The sequence below is a fragment of the Oculina patagonica genome, chromosome 7 (assembly GCF_052425735.1).
Source record: "Oculina patagonica isolate OP01 chromosome 7, crgOcupat, whole genome shotgun sequence".
Lineage (NCBI taxonomy): Eukaryota > Metazoa > Cnidaria > Anthozoa > Scleractinia > Oculinidae > Oculina > Oculina patagonica.
The window spans coordinates 11,168,119-11,182,242 of NC_135764.1; the positions used below are offsets into that span (position 1 = coordinate 11,168,119).

The 14,124-nt window shown below is 42.2% G+C and overlaps 2 protein-coding genes across 3 annotated transcripts in view; both read left to right on the forward strand.

Moving 5' to 3' along the window:
* LOC144661687 (uncharacterized) overlaps positions 1–5,395 on the forward strand; it is a 19,787-nt gene extending 14,392 nt beyond the window's left edge. Inside the window, exons 12-15 of one of the 2 annotated variants that reach the window (XM_078522491.1) lie at positions 1–835; positions 1,845–2,951; positions 3,297–4,230; positions 4,576–5,395. The exon at positions 1–835 is cut by the window's left edge and continues 178 nt beyond it. In XM_078522491.1, coding sequence (XP_078378617.1) covers positions 1–835; positions 1,845–2,951; positions 3,297–3,332 — 1,978 coding nt within the window. In that variant the 3' untranslated portion in view covers positions 3,333–4,230; positions 4,576–5,395. The remainder of the gene's footprint in view (positions 836–1,844; positions 2,952–3,296; positions 4,231–4,575) is intronic. The other variant, XM_078522490.1, reaches the window with a different exon arrangement.
* Positions 5,396–10,283: 4,888 nt separating this feature from the next.
* LOC144661217 (rhodopsin-like) lies at positions 10,284–13,066 on the forward strand. The gene is made up of 2 exons (XM_078521913.1): positions 10,284–10,579; positions 11,337–13,066. Exons 1-2 carry the CDS (start codon positions 10,361–10,363, stop codon positions 12,069–12,071), a joined length of 954 nt encoding a protein of 317 aa, XP_078378039.1. The 5' UTR covers positions 10,284–10,360; the 3' UTR covers positions 12,072–13,066.
* The last annotated feature ends 1,058 nt before the right edge of the window (positions 13,067–14,124 follow it).

Below are 14,124 nucleotides of genomic sequence, written 5' to 3' on the forward strand. Positions count from 1 at the left end.
AGGCGCTACTGTCCAGGATTCTGCTGTACAAGCGGCTCGTACCCAGCTTTCCATTGAACCATTACGAACTCCTGCCAAACAGCAGTTTATTCAAGAGGATATTTGTACGCCGCAGCGAATAACTGGCGTCCAAAACGCCGGGATAACACAAGGAACAACCTTCGCGAATCCCTCGTCGACTTCAAAACGGCAGCCATTAGTTGAATTCAAGCAACATCGCAGTGCAGCTGATAGCTTCACTCCGCAAAATTTATTCAGCAACCCGAACTCTAGCACCAGACAACACTTGACCGTAGATTTCCAGCGCCGTCATGATGCCATGGCAACGCCTGCCCGCCAGCCTCCGACTGGTTTCCATGTTCCTAGCTCAGAATTGCCGCCTGATTATTCCCACGTGCTAGCGGCTAGTTTCCAGCCTCCTGAAAGAACTCTCACCACGCCAGTGCGACAGGGTCAACTTGTTGCCCAGTCTTTCAGCTCTGACCAGCCGCCGCTTTGGACAGAAATTTTCACACCACAGCGAGGTCTAACTACTAGCGCTATGACGGCTCATTCGTCTAACGATCCTTTAGTGACCCCTATGCGGCAATGTTTGCCAGTGACCCAGGGCTCCTGTTCTACTTATCAACCTTCAGTGGCAAACATGTTTGCTCCGCCACAGTCTGGAGATGCGATCCAAGACCTCGGACCCAGGCTACGATGCTCCACGGTACACATTACTAGTTTCCAGCTCTCTACCGATACAACTCAGGGTTCCTGTTCAACGGAAGATTTCTTAACACCTCAGCACATCGAGAGCGTCCGAAAGGATTACTTCAAATTGACTCCAGTAGAGGTGTGTGTTTATTTCTCTACTGAGGGGAAGAAATATAACGAGCTTTTTCTGTTTTATGTTTTGGAATGATGGTGCAGGATGCAAGCGTCAAATAAGTTATTCTGTTTCAGCCTTTGTCATGCTGTAATGTATTACTAGAAATAGTTGACACTACGGCGGCCCCCGTTGTTAATCAGATTTTCATTTCTGCACATCCGTTACTACAGTCAATTTTATTTCTTGATGTTTTGGCTCTTCTATTTACTAAATTGTATGGAAATCAATTTTCGGTTTGGGATGTTTATGAAGAAAATACGTATTATAAAGTTAGTAGGGCCTGCCCCTTCATTTCCGGTGTCCGTACTAAAGCGATGTCTCCAACTGCACTAAGCTAGAAACCTAAAAGCTTTTTACTTCAAATCTTAAAAGGAACAAAGACAGTTAAGACCAGGGAAGTTACGATAGAGTGCGAATCACACCTGGAAAATCGGGTACATTTTTCAAAATATGCTTTCTGTAATGTATATTGCTAACAAGTTTCGTCGGAGTAGTTGGTTTTCTTTCTTCCCGTTGCCTGTGGTTTGTCTATCTGTTGATCATCAACCACGAACAAATCTGCATTTGTCATATAAACATCAGTGAAATACCAGGAAATCTTTCGCGCGAAAAAATCATATCTTCACACGTGAAAATAACATGTTATTTTCACATGTGAAGATATCAATTTCGAAACATTTTCTGACAAGTTTGCCCTGTTTCAATGCTGAATGAGCCAAAGTAGATCGATATTAAGTCGAAACATCTTCGGATCTTCATCGGCAATCTTCGATTATCTTCGGAAAAGTTCGGAAACTGTTCGGAAACATTCGTACGACCTTCGGACGACATTTTGCAAATCTTCGGAATCGATATCGATTTGAACACTCGAAGATAAATTTCATATCTCCGCGCAACCATGTAATATCCTCTATTCCCTTTATTCCTCTTGAAATATCTTTGTTGTTCTTCATTGTTTTTCCTTTTTTTGTAGGAAGAGGACGATATCGCACGGCTTGAACGCCAAGCTCTTGAGGATCTAGGGCTGCTTAAAATCACAGAGGGGACGCAAAAAAGCCCTGCTGCCTCCTGTACCAAGATTCAAGACAACAGTGACGTTATGCGCTCGTTGACGTTTGATACTTGGACAGATCAATCGAAAACTGCTACAACTGAGCAAACAAACTTACGATCGGTTTCACCAGACAGGTCAGCGGATGGCTCGTTTGATCCGAACAGGTCTTCATGTAATGCAACGGCGACGAGGACAAACCAACACTCGAGCTTTGAGAAATACTCCAGCTTCTCTCCGGCAGTGAGGTTCGCCACTCCAACTCCTGTAAAAGAGTCGAGGGTAAATCTCCGCAGTACTTTGCACACTAGTTCCTTTACGCGGGGTGGAAGGGAGCTGGCGACCTCTAAAGACGTACCCGCTATCCCGTTCAACTCCACTCCTTTATTTAGTCACCAGGACCTCGCTCCTCGCGTAGATGAAAATACCACATATAGCGGTCTTAGTAAAAACTCTTCGTTCATAAAGTACTCCCAGATTAATCAAACCACTTGCGTAGCACCGTCACCAGTGAGACTTTCACATCGTTCGGCTTCAAGAACTACTTGCGGAGAACCTTCCGCTGCTTCTGTTTCAAGCGCGAGTTCTGTGAACAGAGCAGAGTCAAGCGAGGAAACTCTTTCAGAGGAACGAGACGTTCGTCCAGTCCAGGTCGTATCACCAACTCCGAAGGTACAGCATTACAAATCATCTAACAACAAGAGCCTTTCTCTTAGATCAGCAGTGTTATCTTCGAATCCCGGCGACCTTCTGCGAAGAACGAGGACCGAAGATTCAACTGCATTCAGTGGTGACGTTAATACACGGTTTCGTTGGGAGCCAAATGTTCCCGAGGCCATTCCGAGTGCTTTTCGACCAACTGCTCCCGCGTCCCGAAGAATACCGAAGACTTTAGCTCAAGAAGCGCTACTCGATCTGGAAGTTTCCGTTTATATGACGGCCGATCACGGCCGCGTGGTAACACCGAGGGACTGGAACCACAGGCCAATGAATCCGCTGGCCAAAGTGTTTGCTGAGGGAGATTCAATGGTAAGTGATTCTAGTAGACGTTTCGAGCGTTGAGCGATCCTTGCTGATGTTATTGATTGAAAGAAAACAAAATTTTATGCCCGTTCGATCTAAGCTCCCAACAAACTTATTTCTGCACGTGCAATCCTGAAAGACCTTGATGCGCGTTTGTTTGCGCTAGGCATCGCTCGCGTGCATTTCAATTCTACTTTTTTATTGCGATTTTTATGAAAGATCAAATGCAATTACTTTTTTTTGCGTTATTTGAAAGAAGATGTAACGCAAGAATTGACACAATTTCTACAAAATCTCGTTACTGTTGTCAGTTGAATAATTGTAGTGATTTGTGTTTTTCTTTCTTTTCAGCATTTCCTGCCAATCAATATACATCACTCGCTTTAGTGCACAGCAGCTGAGTGTAAATCCTGGTTTGGACGCGACATGTGGAGGATACCTATCGTGAAAGTCAGGATTATGAGTTGGATCTCAAGTTATGATTTTAGCTGTAGTGTAGCAGCCCTCGTGAGCTTGTAATCCTCCTGGTCCTCTAGTGTAGCAGTTGCTATTGGTTTTGGGGCCTCGGGGCATTGTTCCTGTTGTTTTTTCCCTCGTTCTCTATAAGGCTGTGTTCACACTGGGTGCCTGAGTAAGATTCTCGCTCGGCACTAGTGTGAACACACTATTTTTTAAAGTACCACGCCATAACTCGGGCACGGGTAGTAAACACGACGCTATTTTGTTGTGAGTGCTCAGGTACCACTAAGTGTGAACACGGCCTTTAAGGGCAGCGAGCCACTGACGTGACTTTGGGAAAGCTGACCCGATTTCGGGTCAGGATCTCTTGTCAGGATTTTGAGTCTGGATTTCGAGTTGGATCTCGGGTCAGGATTTTAATCACGATTTGCCAACCGCGGGTTAACTTTATAACGCTGGGTGTTGGGAAATTCTTATTTAAAGGTCGGTAAAAATGGCCTGTCATTTTAGTCCCACGTCTAAACGGCTTAGTGTGTCGAGATGCGATTCAAAATCCTGGTTTGTTAGTTAGTTTATCAGGCATGTAATACTGCTGTCAATGTTGCTAGTTGAGTCTCCTGTAACCTGCCAACCAACCAGTAGGACTCTATTTCTAGTATCCCGGATAAGAAAACTGCTGCTTTGTTCATTGCGGGCTATTTTTATTCCTATTGATAGAGCCAAGAGTAGCTTGCGATCGCAGACGTATTTCCGCCTGTCGTTTCTCTCCGTTACTTTTCAGCCGGAAATACGTCTGCGTTTGCAGGTTAAAGATGATTTCCAGTCCGTACTGCGCAGACTCGGGGTTTGTTTACGTTTTTGTTTTGAATTCGTTGAAACGTTACACTTCGGTGACAGCATACATGACGCTTTTTAGTCCGCCATTACAGTTCGTTTCGTTCAAGAAGTTCCGATGAGCTAAAACGTCGGTTTGAAATAGCGTCAAGGTTCTTCTACTCGTTATTATTTGTTCTGCAAGGATATCTGGCGTTAATAATGAAGAAAAAGGTAAGTTTGTCGCGGAATTTTTAGTTTTGCTTATTAACATTCCCTTCGTGTGGGCTCACATAAACATTGCAGCCGAGATTGCGCAGTACGGACTGGAATTCATCTTTAAGCTTAGAGTGAATAGAATTCATTTAAAAAAATTTAATGTTATAGATTTAAGATCTCATCTTTGGGTACAAGACACATCGTAGCGGGAACGTATCTTTTAATGGTGTTTCCTGTAAGGAAATCTAAATTTAATCTCTGTACAAATATAAAAGCGTTTTAGCTCAAGGTAAATTAGTTCCAGTTGGTTATTCGAAGTGGCTCATGTAGATTTGTAAATGGGTAGGTGTAGTGCTTTTTTCTTGAAATTTTAGATTCCAACTATCTATAAGATTGTATAGGTTTGTAAAGGATCTTTTTCAGTCTCGTAAATTCCTTGTTCATGTTTGTCAAAAGCTCCTTCCTCCACCATTGTAATAAGTCCCCTTCCCTGGAAGGAAAATCATGACAATTTATGAACAAGGAAACGAAGGCACTTCACGATTTGAAAGTTCAGGGGCGGATCCAGGATTTTTCAAAGGGAGTGATAGTTAGCAGATATTTTGTTTATCATCTTATTTAAACCCCTAGCCACCCAATCAACTTCCCCTGGATCCAACCCTGAATCTCATATTCTCCCAGCTCCTCAAAGGGTCTTAAAAAGAAACAAGCCCCTCTTTTAAGAGGGGGTGGGGTTGGGGCTTTATAGAGCAAAAAATATCACGCACGCAGTGCCTTGTACATGCTTGGATCTCCACTCTGTATAAATAGCACAAAACGTCATTTCGCATCAGTGGTGAACAATAAAACGCGATCGTTGACTTGCTGAAACTAGTCGACGTTTTTTTGCGTTTTTTCGTCTGTAGATGATACCCTTGTCTACAATCCTGGCCAAAACCGAAGATTACACCCCCGCCCCCTTTGTTTGGGTGTGGTGGTCTAATAGTGGGCTGAAGTCGAACAGTCTGGGTGTTTGCCCATCCAGTGTCATTCTATGGTGCTGCGGGCAAGACACTTTATTAGCCCATTCTCGTCCCCATAGCCCTTTCGTTTCTCTTAGCCGGCTTGGCACGAGAAAACGGAGGGCTCTGGGGACTAGGCATAAATAGATTGTGCTCGGCAACTTTTGAGCAACTTTTAGCTTTTTGAGCAACTTTTTGTAGTACCAGCAACCTAGAGCAACTTTTACCTTCCTTGGCAACTTTTGAGCAACAAATTGATACCAAACCGATCCAAACCGTAAAAGGTCGTTTCATTTCGAAGGATTTTATTAAAACTGGTTTTATTCGCTGTAACATAGAGCCTGCCGGCGGCCATCTTGGTATTTGCTGAAGTCCAAGTCACTTATGGCATCGTAATCAGATGAAATTTTAGACGAGGAAAATGAAAATAATTCAGACATTGACCCCATTAAGGTTGCCATAGATGCTGGGGCAAGTCTTAGTAAACCTGCAAGCGCTTCAATTTCAAGAAAACGCAAAATTCACGTCAAAACGACTCTTGAGAGCAAGCAACTTTTCTAAATTTTGGTGGCAACTTTTTGATATTTGAGCAACTTTAGAGCAACTTTTTGGTATATTGTGAAGCAACTTTTCCTGAATTTACTAGCACAATCTATTCATGCCTACTGGGGACATAGGATTTTTGAATTAATTCACATTTTTTTGATTGGCTGTTTGGAACAAAGAATTCCTAAACGGAAGTTGAAAACGTAACGACTCTCTTATACATTCTTTTGAAACGTCGTGACGGCATACATGAAGACCGGAAGTCCTAGAATCTAGGACTGGAAATCCTGTGTCCCCAGAGCCCTTTGTTTCCTCGTGCCAAGGCCCAGCCGGCTAAGAGAAACGAAAGGGCTATGGGGACGAGAATGTTTATTAGCCATGTTCGAAACGAGCGGGGGACTGGGTACAATATTCAATATCGATTGAATTGAAAAATTGGGACTGTTATCTGAAAGAACATCCAAAAATTAGTAACTTAACCAAATTTGAGAGTTATTGGTTTAAAAACTCTTTTAAAAATCGATATAATAAGTAAGCTTAGTATGGATTAGAGGGACAGCTGTCCCTCCAATCCATACTAAACTCTTTTATTTTAACGATTTCTAAAAGTGAACCATACCTATGTGTTTAAACCAATAACATTCAAATTTTGTAAATAAACTAATTTTTGGATGCTCTTTCGGATGTCAGGGTTCATTTTTCAATGTAATCAATTTTTAAAATTCGAACCTAGTCCCGTGCTCGTTTAGAACATGGCTAATTGTCAGTGCCCCCAGGAGTATAAACGGGCAGCAGCCATTGTCGGGACGACCCGACATAACGCTGTAGAGCTATTGCCGCTGAACTAGCATCCCATCCAGAGTGAAAACAAGCCGTTTCATGCTGCAGAATCTGCAGTTAAGCGCCGGGGCATTAGGCGTGAAACGCTTTACTCATTTCACTCAGCTCTCCTCTCTTATGAAAGATAGTGTATGACACACTTAACAAATGGTAAACGTCAAGAGCGTGCGCTATTGAGTTACAGATGCACGAGGGAGTTTGCTAAGCACGAAAGAAGCGTAAGAATCGCCCGAGGCGATAGCCTCGGGTGACTCTAGCTTCTTGAGTGCTTAGCAGACCTCCCAAGTGCATCTGTAACTCAATAATGCACGCTGTGACATTTACCATTTGTTTTATAGCACAACTTTAAAGCTGATTTCCAGTACGTACTGCGCAGACTCGGGGTTTGTTTTCGTTTTTGTTTTGAATTCGTTAAAACGTTGCACTTCGTTGACAGCATACATGAAGTGTTTTTAGTCCGCCATTACAGTTCGCTTCGTTCAAGAATTTCCGATGAGCTGAAACGTCGGTTTGAAATAGCGTCAAGGTTCTTCTACTTGTTATTATTTGTTCTGCAAGGATATCTGGCGTTATTAATGAAGAAACAGGTAAGTTTGTCACGTAATTTTTAGTTTTGCTTTGTTTGTGAGGCTCACATAAACATTGCAGCCGAGATTGCGCAGTACGGACTGTAATTCATCTTTAAGGCGATTTACAGTTTCTTTAGGTTAAAAGTGCGCGCGCTATTTAAACAACTGCGTATAGTGCTCACGTAAACGCTGACGAAAACCTAAAAAGAAAAAACAAACAAACTTTTGAATTTCAAATTCACAGGAAAGCTTTTCAAATTCACAGGAATTCGAAAAACATGTAGAAATTCGTGAAGTAGTGGTACTTCCTTGATCAGCGCGCGCACTCAGATTGAAGGCCTACGTCAGCGTGCACCCATGAACAAATAGTAGACGCTTAACTGATAAACTAATCAGAAAGCGTGATTTACTTTAGTTGTGCTATAAATTTTCTTGTTCAGTACCTGGAAACAAGATTTGCTTCCGAAACATATTTCCACACTTGACCGCAATGTCTAGTCAGGTAGCACATCACCGAAACTTCCTTGATTTGAAAACGTCTGTGTAGTTTAATATTCATGCGCGATAGGAAAATAACGGACTTTATCTTTCTTGACTCCAGGCCATCGTTTTCTTGACGGTGCGAGACGTCATCAGTCATACGCAAAAAAGGAGGGCTCTGGGGTCGAGAATTGAGGTAATAAATTCGTGTCCTATATATGACGCGTAGTTGTGTAAAATACGTCTAGTGGTGGAAAATGATGTCTAATGATGGTTAATGACTTCAAATGACGTGTAGTTCTATATATGGTAGTGAGAATGTTATGTGGCTTCACCATTTGGTGTATATAGGACATGAATTGATAACCAGAATTGACAACAGTTCCCAGACCACTCGCTTCAGAGGGGAGCCCTATGGCTGACTAATAAAGAAGAATTAAGAAGCGGGGGGCTCTTAATATGAGATTGACGTCACACATGATCATTTAACATCGATGTAAAGGTCCTTAATAGACTTCCAGAACCGCTTACCAAATTGTGACCTCGAGTTTTCAGAAGAATATTAGGTAAAAAATATTGCAGAAAGCTTTCCCTTGCTCTCTGTAAGAAACATAATCGACGAAAAATGAGTAAAAGGCACACTAAAACTAAATTTTAAACCATGCCATTGTTTCATTTCCGTGAACATATCAAGTACTGGATGATGACTTACTTATTACACTTGGACTCGTTGATAATGAACACATTCTTAACACTATCCAAAAAATTAAAAATAAAATATAAGCGCCGCCTTAGGCGCCGTCCACACTGACCCGGGTAAATTTAAAAACACATCTTTTTTTCTCCGGTTAGGCCAACCGTCCACACTGACCCGGGTAAATTTAAAAACACATCTTTTTTTCTCCGGTTAGGCCAACCGTCCACACTGACCCGGGTAAATTTAAAAACACATCTTTTTTTCTCCGGTTAGGCCACACTGAAACGGCGTTTTCGGTCACCGAAAACGGAGCTTTTCAAAAAACGGGTTAATGTGGACGGAAAACATTTAACGCGGCGTTTTCAAATTTCTCCGTTTTCAAATTTCCCCGGGTCAGTGTGGACGGGGCCTTAAGGCGCGTTTACACGGCAGAGAAATTTGGCTACGGACCTGTCACAAAAACGGTCCGGACCTGACCACTTTTGTAGAGAAACAGTCAAATCAAAACGGGGCCATAGCCGCCTATGGCCCCGTTTTGATTTGACTGTTTCTCTACAAAAGTGGTCAGGTCCGGACTTATTTTTTGACGGGTCCGTACCCAATTTTCTCTGTCGTGTAAACGCGCCTTAATTAGTGACAAGGCCGTCGCGGCCGGGTTATCTCCTGGGCGACTGGGCAGATACCAAGATGGTGCGCGTTTATATCATTCTCGTACCTCGAGTCTTCGTCCCTTCTGCGCAGGCTTGAAGAAACGAGCTCGTTTCCTGACCGCGGGTCAAAGAGAATGAAGACCCTGGGTACGAGGATGCGTTTATATATGTCAGTACCTGTAACATTAAAAGAGGGCAATAATTTTTTTAAGAAAAACAAACGGGTGTTTATTGCGTTTACTGTTGATCAAGAGCGATATAACCAGTTTGAAACACAATTAGCGTTGACAGGTGTCGGCAGGTAGTTTCCCACCTCACTTTTAAACAATGTTTCGTTCAGTAACCTATATTCTACAAACCGTCAAAACAAAAACGAACAATTGCAATATCGGCTGCAAAACTTACACACGGCGAATATTCTCGAACCAGAGGAAAGACTTACACGGCCATACTTTTTTACGAGGAGTCAAAAAAATCCCATTGACAAAAACAAAGTAACGGTCAGACAGGTTTTATTGTGGCGCGTAGCTGTTCAAGATAGTGTTTTCATGGTTTGAAAGCACGAGTTACACCAAGACGCTAAGCTTGAAAGGTCATGATCGCCCGCGTCAAATATTCAGTGAACTTGGCCACCGACCGATTTAAAGTACCTTCGGATCTCCATTTCATTACCGCTTGGTGGATATAATTGACGACCACGATTTGTTGAAGTACTTCATGAAAGCCTTTTGGAAAAGACATTTATTGTGCGTTGTTACGTGAATCAGCTAACTGCGAATTGTCATTCGTTGAATTCATGATCGCATGGTGGAGGTGACATCCTTACTACATAAATACTGCGAAAGATTAATTGAACTCCATCAATCAGATACGGTTTGAGTGGAAGTTACAAGAAAGCGAGTCATATCAAATCGTACTTAATACGAAGCGAGATTTTATCACGCGCCATGACCGTTCGTTATAACTCTTCTCACTCAGCGCTAGAGAATTTTTTAAAGAAATAAACGTTTTATTAAAGTCTTTCTTGGGCAACAAAATCAAAGTCATCTCCAAAACCGAAGAAACCTTCAAGTCGCTCATTTGTCCGGTTCGAAGGACCATATCAACTTATCGACCTCACAAAGACTTTGTTTAACACAGCATGCCGCTATCCGGCATCGTTCTTATCATAGGGATATTACTGGGTATTACTACATTAATTGGTATCATCGGCAATATCTCTGTGTGTCTCGTGGTGTTTTGGAATCGCTCAATGAGGAATCAACTTCATCTGTTGTTGGTGAACTTAGCCATTGCTGATGTCGGGATGTCAGCTTCCTGCATGCCCTTTGCCGTCGCTACTGTGCTATTCCATGAACAGGTGTGTTTATAAGACGCTTCGTACCATAAAATTGCGATAATTATCTCTCAGCTTATATATGTTTAAACACCTTTTTTGGTTGTCTTATACAGGAAGAAATCCTGCGTTAAAAATGTCTCGCCGTTTATTTTTAGGAAGGAAAGTAACGTCCGAAAATAGATAGGTGGCAAACAAGAATACCGTACGGTAAAGCTCTCGCCAAAACGCTCTAAACATAATGATATGGTCAACGGTCGTGAACTGAATGATAATTTCAATTCTCTAAGCATTCTGTGACAACATAAAATGCAAAATAAGCTCTTCAATAGGGGCTTATAATCAGCTGGGGAAGGGGGTGGGATTTGTGGAAGAGTTTATTATCTGAGAGATTTTTATAACGGATAATTGGGACCGTATTATGTACTCAACGTTAAACGTACTAACCAGCACTTCGCGTCTACAATAGAGCAGTTTTCAATCAAGTGTCGTAAAACCAAAACCAAAGTAATTATTATGGCCAATCACAAAACACGTAGACAATCCAGTAAACCAATCAAAACTCGAAGCAAATACATGAAGCTGACGCAAAGAGCGGGAAAACGTGCGCGAGCGAGTCCCGATTGGTTTTGGTTTTAGTTCTGATTGGTCGAGAAAGTGGCGCGAGATTTTTTAACCAATCACTAAGCGTTGAAATGCAAAACCAAAGCAAACGCAATTTACTTTCGACACTCAAGTGAAAACCGCTCTATAACTTATCATACATTTGTACCTTTTTTAGACTATTGGTAAAGCCTTCTGTTATTTCAATGGTTTCATCAACACGCTCTTCGCTATGGCCAGCGTGCTCACAATCTGCTGTCTGTGTGTGTACCAGTACGTTTCAGTAGTGCTACCAATGAACAAATCCCTCACCAACTTTCGGTGTCTCGTTATGGTGCTTTGCGCATGGATTATTTCGTTCTTCTTCGCCTCTGGGCCCGCGATACATTGGGGCCGCTACGAGTTCACCTCAAACATTTTCAACTGCGAGTACTTTCACACCACGAGCAGAGCGGAAATTTCCTACAACGTAACTATGATGTTTTGTGGATACATCTTTCCTTGTACTTTTATGATTTTCGCTTATGTCAGCATTTTAAGAGCGCTGCACAAACATCAATCGCGCATGGCAGTCACGTCATCTATATCACCAGCGCCGGTCGCAGGCGCACCCGTTACCTTGGAAACGAAATTGCGCATGACAATGTCAGTTGTTATATTGACGTTTCTTGTTTGTCGGACTCCGTTTTTTGTATTTTTGATACTAACGACTAAAGATTTAGAACACCCGCCTGATTTTCTCGGGCAGTTATCCTTTTGGGCGATTTATTTACACAGTGCGTGCGATCCGTTCATTTACGCCTTTAAACACACAGAATATCAGGACACTTTGAAAGATATAGTGAGAACTTTTCGAATGGCACTCGTAGGCACATTTTGCTGTTGCGTATCCAAAGGCACTAGTGCGGAATAACCCTCGAGACCGCGCGGGTAATAACCTCATCCCTCGGGACGCGGGTAAGTGGCTATCTAGTGCCCGCCAGTGAACTAGTCTTCAGTGAAAACAAGAGAGGATGGTTCTGCGGCCAGCTTCTTGCCGTCCTAATGAGTAATTTCATCAATATTGTTATTGTACTCTTCTAAAGGACCAGCGAAAATATGGATTGGCTTTTTTACCCAGCTGCAATCAATGAAACTGAGGAGAATGTTCGAAACTTAGCTTATTAAGGGAAAATTGTAAATACCGGTTAACGAAATAGTGTCATACAGTACAGTTACTGAAATCACAGTAAGGCGCTAATGAATTCAAGAAAATTTTATGAACGAACATGTTTTTACTACTGCTTATTATCTTTTGTATTGACTCAGTTCTTGTTCGATTTCAGCTTAATTTTGTTAGTGGTTTTATAGTTATTTGATGTGCCCGCGCTTCATTGCCTGTTCTTAAACATAAACAAAATAATAAAGTTTCTACTACACCAAATTACTGCTTTACCTCGAGTCCTTGCTCCTTACTGCGAAAGCTTGACGAAACGAGCGACTCTAGAGGAGTGCTTACCATTTGTGTGGAAAAACTGGCGAGAATTGTCCTGCAAAAGGAACAGTACAATTTTTCAACACACAGACCACACACAATGATACAGGACTAGCGCATGTGTACCATTTGAAAACTTTCAGGTGGAAACGAGCGTTCCATTTCAATTCTCACCAGAACAGCCGCGTATTTCATCAAGCCGGTGAGTATGGTAATAGTGCGAAAAAGCAAAATGGCACAGTGATATTCCGAGCATTCCGGTAAAAAACGAGAAAAGTGAAAGTATTTCATCTCTTCCCGAACATTTGCTTGGTGAAAGAACCGTTTTATTTGATTTTTCGCCAGAACAACTGGTTTCTCTGTACAAATGGAAAGTGCTCGAGAGTTGTGATGCAGGATCGATTTTGATTAATACTGGTTTTAGAAATAATAAAAATTGCTGGGAGTCAGTACGGAGTTGTTTGAGCAATGTGTTTTTAAAAGCATGCGCAATTTAACGAAAGTGCGACATTTTCTGACGTTCAAGGGGAACGAAGACTTTGGGTGCGAGATTGCTTCGCCCTCCTGCGTATCTCCATATGGTCCTGTGGAAATCCAAGGTTGTTTTAGAAACTTTTTCATGCTTTTAGGAATGTATCCTGTAAGTCTATCCCGCGGGACCATTCTGATGGAATCCCAAAGCATGGAATTTATTTTTATAAAACCGGGTTTTTGTGAACCGCAAATTACAGTTGAATCTTTGCTAGTAGAACACCTCCTGTGGACGGACACCTCCTTGATCGTAAGAGGACACTTACTCATAGTCCAAGCCAAAACACACACTGGTGGCAAATTACAGGCCACGGTCTTTTTTGGACTATTTAGCGCTCAGTTGATGTCGTGAGTTTTCTTATTTTTTCATACATGAAGTATAAATCACACTAAACTTAAAGTTGAGACCAAGAGAATTTGAACCCGGGTCGCCGGCATGCCGAACAGGAGCGATATGCACTAGGCCGCTGACGACCAGCTGCCAAGAATCCTAATTTTTTAAATAAAAATCCTGACCCTATTATAAAAGCTAACCGCAAGCAACCCAAGCTAAAGTAGGCTAACCGGGGTGCTATTTAGGCTAACCGCAGTGCTAGTTAGGCTAGCCGGAGTGCTATTTAGGCTAACCGCAGTGCTAGTTAGGCTAACCGGAGTGCTATTTAGGCTAACCGCAGAGCCAGGTAGGCTAACCGCAGGGCTGTTTAGTCAGTAGTATTCTCCGTGAACTAAATGTTACGTGGTATGAATATGTCATGAGGTCTCTCACTATTGTCTCTCTACATCAACTGCGTGCAGGATATTTAGTCCCATGCACGAGTATAGCTCTCGACTAATGGTCGTGCGATAATTTTTTGTTAGTGTCAATCTACCCTTTTATCAAATGATAGAAGGTGGAGAATTTTTGTAGAATTATATCTACAAATTATATAATATGGATCATTTCATGGCTACGTTTTTTTGT